Source organism: Chaetodon trifascialis, chromosome 10 (assembly GCF_039877785.1).
Source record: "Chaetodon trifascialis isolate fChaTrf1 chromosome 10, fChaTrf1.hap1, whole genome shotgun sequence".
Taxonomy (NCBI): Eukaryota; Metazoa; Chordata; class Actinopteri; order Chaetodontiformes; family Chaetodontidae; genus Chaetodon; species Chaetodon trifascialis.
In genome coordinates this window covers 4,637,261-4,646,075 of record NC_092065.1, presented here as the reverse complement: position 1 = coordinate 4,646,075, position 8,815 = coordinate 4,637,261, and the positions used below count along the sequence as shown (strand labels likewise).

At 41.0% G+C, this 8,815-nt stretch overlaps 1 protein-coding gene across 1 annotated transcript; it reads right to left on the bottom strand.

Moving 5' to 3' along the window:
- Positions 1 to 8,549, bottom strand: psma4 (proteasome 20S subunit alpha 4). Its single transcript, XM_070972040.1, has 9 exons — positions 8,504 to 8,549; positions 8,028 to 8,051; positions 7,380 to 7,422; positions 6,998 to 7,160; positions 6,719 to 6,796; positions 6,518 to 6,606; positions 5,719 to 5,849; positions 2,392 to 2,515; positions 1 to 285 (listed from the first exon to the last, which is right to left on the bottom strand). Exons 2-9 carry the CDS (start codon positions 8,028 to 8,030, stop codon positions 131 to 133), a joined length of 786 nt encoding a protein of 261 aa, XP_070828141.1. The 5' UTR covers positions 8,031 to 8,051; positions 8,504 to 8,549; the 3' UTR covers positions 1 to 130.
- Positions 8,550 to 8,815: the final 266 nt, after the last annotated feature.

Sequence of the window (8,815 nt, the reverse complement as noted above, 5' to 3'; positions counted from 1 at the left end):
TCAATAACTGAACACCTGGATTTATTTTAAGAAACAACACAAACATACCAGAAGACTCGTTTTTTCACATCCACACTCACAAGCTCACATTCATTCTCACACGCCAAACTCGAAGCGTGGGGCGGCGTCGCTACTTGTCCTTCTCTTTCTGCTCCTTCTCTTTCTTGTCTTTCTCGGCTTTGGCCTCTTCTGCTTCGTGCTTCTTGATCAGCTCCTCGACTTCCTTCAGCTTCAGCACTTTGATGCAGGTCTTGCCGTTCTCGCGGGTCAAAGTGGCGATCTCCACTAAAAAACAAAGACGGAGCCAGACGGCGAGGAATGATTAAGTACACATTGAATTTTAGACATAATGTTTTTTTTTTTTATAAACTTTATTTGTATTGAATTATTTGCTTTACAATAAAACAGAACATTTAAATACCAAAAAATGCACAGATGATCAAGTGGAAACTAGCAAGGAACACATGAATCACAATTACAGCCAAGGCCGCCTTAATGCACGGGCTTACCTGGGCTGAAGCCCAGGGGCCCACGGAATTTAGGGGCCTATCATTTTTGGGACAAATTAGCATAAAAAGTCAAATTGTTATGTAACTTGTCAGTTTTCCTGTCAATCACATTATGTGCAAATTTGAGACTGCTGATTGATCTAAAATAACCCGTTGCCACCATGCCCAACCCCGCCCCCCCATGTGTCAATCTGGTCACGATTCATGACTTTGATAGAGAGACAGGTGGAAGATGTCGGCCAAATAAAAGTTCGAGAGTGGTGCTTCCAAAAAAAAAATCAGCTTGTGACAAACAGAACAGGGAGAAAACTTTACTATAGAGCATCCCAAAGCTCACGGCATTCTTTCAGTCTCACACAGATGACAGCGGAGGAAGCGGCCCATCGAACACACCGGAGGAAGCAGTGGGGCCTGCGCCGATGCCGGAGGTAACGGACACAGGAGATGAACACAGAGGTGGGGCGGAGGGGGAGCGGCAGGCACAAATGGGACCAACGGCTTGTCAAATTAAAAGCGCTGATATGTCTGCGTCAGAGCGCACATATAAACAAACAGAGATGTTTTTGTTTTTTTTTTCAAAAACATATTTCAGCTGCAAACTGAGTAACGGCGAGTGTGTAAACAGAATGGCTATGTTACTCTCCATCAGCAGGGAGTGTATTTTGTAGACTCCCATCAAGCATGCAGCAAGACAGAGTCAGTAACCTTACACTTATGTCCACTGAGCATGACATTCTTCATGATTTGGATTTGGCTGTGCATTGTTTGAAAAGTGATGTTGATTAAGCTATTATTTAGTTACATCTTATGGAAGGTGACATTTAGGCCATGCTCTGTCCATGTTGCTGTGCGTGTGTGTGTGTGTGTGTGTGTGTGTGTGTGGTGTGTGTGTGCGCTAGAGGTACATCCAGAGTTTTTCAGTCATTTTAGTTCCAATTGTCCATGTTTTTATTCTCCATATCAAAACCGAGCAGAAAGCTTTTCATACAGCTATACAATAAACAACGAGTACATAGGTATTTATTAATTATCTCCTTTTACAGCGCAGGGTCATCTATTCAAAATAAGCTATCCATGTCCTCCAATATTTGGTAAGTCTGTCCATACACAGGTTGAAAGAAAAAGTCAGCTTCTCCATGTCAAACATTTCTTTTACAATACCAATTCACTCCTCTTTTGATGGGCATTCTTTAGTTAGCCACCGTCTTGTGACAGCTTTTTTACTGGCTGCTAACATTATTTTGACCAAATATCTGTCCGGAGCATTCATCATAGAAGAGATATTACCGAGATAAACTGTACAAAAATCATGTTCAAATTCGAAACCCATTATTAATTTTATTTTATCTACTACATCCCGCCAGTAAGCTGGTATAATTGGACAATCCCAGAAAACATGGAAGTGGTCTGCCTGGGAGTCTCCACACTCTCGCCAGCACCTTCCATAACTTGTTTGGCCTGTCTGAGACTGTTTCATTTTAGGAGTGATAAAAAATATGGTCATATTTTTCCATGTAAATTCCCTCCAATAACCAGAACTTGAAGTACTCATTTGAGTTTTACAGATGTTCAGCCATTCCTCTTCTGAGATGGTTATTTTTGCTTCCTTTACCCAATATAATGTATATTTCAAGTGTAGTTCAGTTTTTGGAACATGCTTTTTTTGACCACTTGGGGGCAGCAGCACAGGCTGAGAACAAAACACTGACCTATTCTCATCTTCCAAAGCTGATGTGGCGAGCTTGTTAGCAAACTATTGCTTATGTAGCCTGACTGTAAATGCTGTTTTGTTTTCAGGCATCTCTTGAAAAACACATCCTTATCCCAGTGAGACGACCACATCAAAAAGCTCTCAACATATCTAGATGTTTTCAAACCGTACCTTTCTCTGCAGACAGCTTGCTGACGTCCATGGTTTTATTGAGAACTTTAATGGCGAGAGCAAGGGCTGCAGAAAGTGTCATCTCTCCCTCCTTAAAGTCCTGCTTCAGCATGGAGACAGCTGCCTGGAAGACCACAGAGACCAAGTAAAAATCACTCTAATCACAACAAAGTCCCAAAACACCACCTTCTCATTAGTGCTGCAGAATTTACATAAGATGTGCAAAACGGTCTTCCCATGTGTGAGGACTGCATTTACACCTCAGTTTCTCCTCTCTGCTCTGTGTGGAGCACAACACCAACACTGTCCACATCAGGTGTGTGTTTCCTCACTGGAGACACCTGAACTAAAAGTGCATGCACTCAGGGCACTTTAGGCCTGATGGACAAAAGCGTTGGCACAATGCTCTGAGGCGGCTCGGTTACCCACAATGCTCTGTGTGCATCCCTGTGGTAACCCACTGAGATTAGCAAAGCCACCATGAATCAGGACTTACACAATAAGCAGCCCCAAGAGTCAGCACTAAGTAGGCCACAACATGTCTGTTTACTGTGAGCTCCCAGTCCTTTCCATGGCCACTGTGTGCAACAATTCTGTGCAGCTGCGCCCCCCAGTGTCACAGAGCAGAACAGCAGTTTCATAATTCCCTCACAGTGTTCAAATCCAGATACTCAGATTACATACCACACAGATTAGTTTCCCTTTTAAAATAGGCTGAATTCTATCTCAAGACTAAAAGCTAATAAATCCCCAGGTGCGGATGGATTCAGTTCAGAATAGTATAAGAAACTGAAGGAGGTTTTGACACCTATTTTATTAAAAACATTCAACTGGGTCCTGACTAAAGGGGAAACCTCATGGAAAGAAGCAGTTACATCTGTTATAGCTAAGGTAAATAAGAACAAATTAGACTGCTCAAATTACAGACCAGTTAGTGTGCTTAATTTGGACTATAAATTATTTACTTCAATTATTACAAAACAACTTGAGAAAATTTTACCCCGTATAATCAATATGGATCAAACAGGCTTTGTTGTAGCGCGTCAGACACATGAGAATATTAGAAGAGCTCTACAAATTATCAGACATATAAATCAAAATAAAATACAGGCCATGTTGGTTAGTTTAGATGCTGAAAAGGCTTTCGACTCAGTCAGATGGAAATTCTTATTCGATACTATGGAGAAATTTGGTTTCAATCAAGTAATTATTAATACATTAAAAGCTCTTTATGATAAACCATCAGCTAAGCTAAAAATCAACGGGGAGCTCACAGACTCATTTTTACTGGAGAGATCAACGAGACAGGGCTGTCCCCTAAGTCTGATCCTATTTGCAAATTTTTCTGAGCCATTGGCACAATGGATTAGACAGAACAACAAGATCACAGGTATTAGCATGGCAGCGGGCGAACAAAAGCTGGCCCTGTTCGCGGATGATGAGCTTGTTAGCCTTTCAGACACAACAGAATCTCTGCCAGCGTTGATGTCTATTTTAGATGAGTATGGGTCATACTCAGGATATAAATTAAACAAGAAAAAAAACTCAGGTCCTTAGTTTTCACTTTGATCCCCTTCAGTGTCTCTGCTCCAGGTACCTTCTAGACTGGGACAAAAGCTCTATGAAATATTTGGGAATTTTCCTTCCTTTAGACATATCAAAACTAGATGAGATAAACTATGGCCCCCTCAAAAAAGAAATTACAGCAGACATCAATAGATGGAACTTGATCCCTTATCTAAATATCAGTTCTTGTACAGATTCGGTTAAAATGAACATTTTACCAAGACTTTCATATTTATTTCACTCTGTATCAATAGAGAAACCTGAACTGTACTTTCGAGAGTGGGATAAAATTCTTTCCAGATATATATGGGCAGGGAAGAAGCCAAATACAATTACCAAAAGAGAAAGGTGGATTAGCCCTCCCCTGTTTGAGAAATTATTAAATCCGACCATTAGTGGGATGGTGTACCCCAAATTATAGATCGAAATGGAAAGAAATAGAAATGGCAGTGGGAAAGGGACTACCAGTTAATAATTTAGTTGGAGATCCTTCATTAATTAATCACCTCTCGGACCCCAACAACCCATTGATAATTGGCTCTTTGACAACATGGGGTGAAATAATTAAAAAATATCGACTGAAGAGAAGAACCGAACTGTTTAAATGGTTTGCATATGATCCAGATTTTATGCCAAATAATTATGACACAAGGTTCAGAAAATGGACTAACAGCATACTGTCCACTCTTAGATCAGGATAAGGTTTTGAGTTTCCAGGACCTAAAAGAAAAATTTGGTCTACAAAATCAAGATCACTTTAGACATTTACAAATCAGGGATTTTATGAGTAAGAAATTCCCAAGGGATGCTGCTTCAGGGAGGGATGAATTTTTTAACATTTTTCAAGGAGCCTACAAGAATGTCACCCTCCAAAAGATAATATCCAAACTGTACTCAGCTCTCCAAAATCTTGTGGGTGATCATACTTTGGGTATTAAGGAAAGATGGGAAGCAGAGGGAGGTTTCACAGTTTCACTAGAGGAATGGGGCAGGACTTGCAGACAGCAGGGGTCAGTGACAAGCTCCCCCTCCTGGAGGGAATTCAGCTGGAAAAACGTGACTCGATTCTTTCGCTCTCCAGCACAAAAGTCCAACTATTCAAATCAGACTGCATGTTGGAGGTCCTGTGGGAATACTTCAGTCCCTCTGTGCATCCATTTTGGAGAGAGATTCTTGGTGTCCTGGAGGCTGTCTTTAAAAGGAAAATGTTTCTAAACTTCAAAGTCATGAACCTGTGTGATTTGGATGGACTTGAATATACAAAGCAGGACAAAAACCTTTTGAGTGTGTTGTTAGTGGGGTGTAAAAAGGCTCTGACCAGAAAATGGCTTAAGAAAGACAAACTAACAATAAATGAGTGGGTCGATATAATGTATAATATATATGTTATGGACAGAATTACATTCAAACTAAGAAACCAAACTGATATTTTTGAAGAGAATTGGTCAAAATGGCTCAGTTATGTGTCAACTGTAAGACCTGATTTCATATAGATCACAAAGATAAGGTCAAATCCTTTAATAAGGAATGTTTTTTTCCCTACGTTCAAGTAGGTATCTTTGCATTTTTATGTATGATGTGCTTATGTTGCTGTTTTACTTAAGGCACAAATCCTCCCCTCGTCATGTTCTGCAATCTTGTGTTGTATGTGTATGTTACTAAAAGAAAATGAATAAAAAGTTAAAAAAATAAATAAAAATAGGCTGAATTCTATAGTTTAATTCTAGGACAGAAGCTCTGAAGGACTCGTGTGAGACTTACAGCACTGTTGTTTCCAATGCAGGTGGCCTTCCAGCCTCCGTAGTTTCCACTGGGATCGCTCTGGTAGAGCTGGAAGCCATAGTGTTTATCCCAGCCCATGTAGAGCAGCGAGACTCCGAAGGGACGTTTTCCTGTGAGAACAGACACACACAAACAAACTCCATCATACTGACTCAGCCGAAGCGTCTGTGGTGTTCCCAACTTTGATCTTTGAACCTAAATACTTTTGAAATTTGAGAGGTTCAGTAGTTTTGTTTATGGCACTTGAGAAAAGACTTTGACATTACATCAGTTTCTTATTGTAGAGTGCAAAGACAAAACTCCACAATTATTCATCTATCAATGTCGCAATAATTTTTCGATTGCAGGGATTCAGGAAACTTGACTGCACACAAAAAAAGTATATCAGGGGCAGCAGCATAAGCCACCAACAGTTTTCAGATAAACATTTTAAATTAATCATTTCAAACGCTTCTCTGAGTCGGAGTACGAAAACGAATACCCTGCATTATTTATTTTGGCGGGATGGTTCAAGATCTAGCTGGCAACTTGCCAGCTTTGCAAATGAAACATCCATTAATTTACACACGCCAGTTTGTTTACACGAGAGAGGTTGTTTGTTGCTGTCAGCCAATGATTTACGAGCTGAAGACCAAGAGGGAAAAGAAGTGAAATACCAAATAGTCAAATATTCCAACTGAGAACATTTGGCCAGATTGTACAGATGATTTCAAAGCTGGTTTCATCAGGATGTAAACTCTGCATGTACGTGAAACACAGCTGTGGTGCTGCACTGTACCTCCAAACTGGGTGTAGGCCTGTTTGATGTCACACAAAGCTGTGACCAGCTGCTCGCAGGGGATTGGCTCCTGGTACTGCAGCAAGTACCTGTAACGGCAGCACAGATCATCACATTCATGCCTGTACCCCCCCACACACACACTTTAAACACTTGGCTGCAGCAGAAACCATGAAGACCGTCCTCCTGACTGAAGCTTACCTCTGTGCTATAAGTCTGAGCTCGTTGGTCAGCACGTTGGCATCTGATGTGATTCCTGCCACGCTGCACGCCATGTCTCTGCAACACAATGGGAAGTTGTAGGATCCTTGTAAAAACAACTGTTTTCTCTGTGTATCTGATGATGTTTTCTCATTGTTATGCCTTCACAGGCTAATGCAAGCTGTTAGAAAAATATGTCACTGTCGTCCTTTTACTGTTGTAGAGCTGTAAATTAGGCCACATAAATAGGTCAATAAGGCTGAAGCAGAAGTCACTCACTCGTTCAGCTTGTAGATTTTCTCTGAAAAAAACACTTCATCCAGCAGCTTGTGAATGTTCCTCCTCTCAGCAGCCAGCAGCACGCCGTCATTGGCTAAAATCCCCAGGCAGGTGCCAGCGTGGCCGATGGCTTCCATGGCATACTCAACCTGATACAGACGCCCTGCGAATGACACAGTTCAGTCAACAAGAGGATGCCAGCACAAAGAACTAAAACACAAGAAATGAAAGAACACAAGATACCTGATCCGGGCTTGAACACGTAAAAGTTCTACGCATGGTTGAAATAATTAGCTTATGAACTCATATAAAAAGTAACTCGAAGCCGTCACACACTGAACATCTTGCAGCCTCATCGGTTGCAGTATTCAGCAACTCTTACCCTCTGGCGAGAAGATGGTTGTTCGTGAATCATATCGACGGGACTGAAAGGGAACAGAAAACAGCTGAAAGCTAACTGAACTTAACTTCACAATACAGACCACAGAGCGACAAGTAATAAAGAAGGTTTTATTGTAGCTAGTCCAGAGACAATAAGTAACTCTTCTCTTAAAATGTTCTTCACCTTTGACAAGTGCTGACCAATATATGATTAAATGTGCTTTTTGATGAAATAGCTCCTTGGGAAAATGTGTGTGTGAAATGCCTCTCAGTAGGAGGCTTTGCAGAGGCCTCAATGACACACTTTATGTTTGCTTTTCCTTTGTCAACCATCTGTATGCTGCAGTCTTTTATGGAACATTCATAGCTTCTGTTTTATGCAGCATCAATATGTAAAATCCTCCATCTAGGATCTAATGGACAAATAACCGAAATATTTGGGTCTCATTATGCCAAAACCCAGGCCCCATCACACCAACACAACACCGCAGGGAGCTTGAGGACTGAGGTCACCAGCAGTTATGGCTTCAACCTAAACTGTACCTCTTGTCAAGGAGGCTGAATAGGTGCTTTGCTTTTATCTTACAATATAGAAGCTGAGCAGCACATCGTCAATACAAATTAAAATCTAGCAATCGAGATTTCTCACCATGTTGGAGGCTGCAGTCAAAACCTGCGGGAAAACAAAGAAAGTTATTTTGTTTGGCTTTATGAAAACAGCTAGCTTAACGTTATATACAAATTTGCTTGGTCATCTGGCTACTTGTCGGTGAAAGTGAAAGAGACAAAACCAAGAATAGCTCACGCCTGTCGTGTCTAGCAGCTAGCTAACTAGTACTCACCGCTAACTATGGGATTTACTAAAATCTTATATTTGCTCAGGTTTCTTCAGATTTATGCTAGCGTTAGCGCACAGGTCTTAGCTAAACTGATGCCCACTCACAGTAACTGTTCACACAAACGGAGATGAATCGACAAAAATGTAAACCACCGCTGCGCTTGACGCTTTCAAACGCAGCTAATGGCTAATCTTTATGTAAATCTTTCACATATGAACCACGAAGGAAGACATTAACGTTAAACGAGACAAAGCTGTAATCTAACTTTGTAAGATAAAATGCTTACCGCTAACACAGCTTTCTGTAGAATGCGTTTTGATGACGTCACCAAACAGGCTGTGTTGCGTCATAAAAGCGCGATCCTTTACTTGTACCTAATGTTTACCACCAAGCAACAGCGTCTGAAAACGGCTGTTAGCGATGAGAAAAGTGACTGACATGCTGCAGTTTGAGGATGGTAAAAGTAGGCTACATCTTTCTATCATTTCGTGACTTCTTTCCATGCAAACTACCTTTGAAATATTCTACGTATCATCAGCAAACAACGCTGACATTGAAGTTATGTTTTGTTCACAACATAAGACCTCATACAGTGAGT

What these genes read in the sequence shown, in the direction of transcription:
- psma4 (XM_070972040.1), bottom strand. An exon ending in AAAATCTACAAGCTGAACGA is followed by an intron (nt 6,797 to 6,997) that starts GTGAGTGACTTC and finishes ATTGTGTTGCAG; the next exon opens with AGACATGGCGTGCAGCGTGG. An exon ending in CAAGCTGTCTGCAGAGAAAG is followed by an intron (nt 286 to 2,391) that starts GTACGGTTTGAA and finishes TTTGTTTTTTAG; the next exon opens with TGGAGATCGCCACTTTGACC.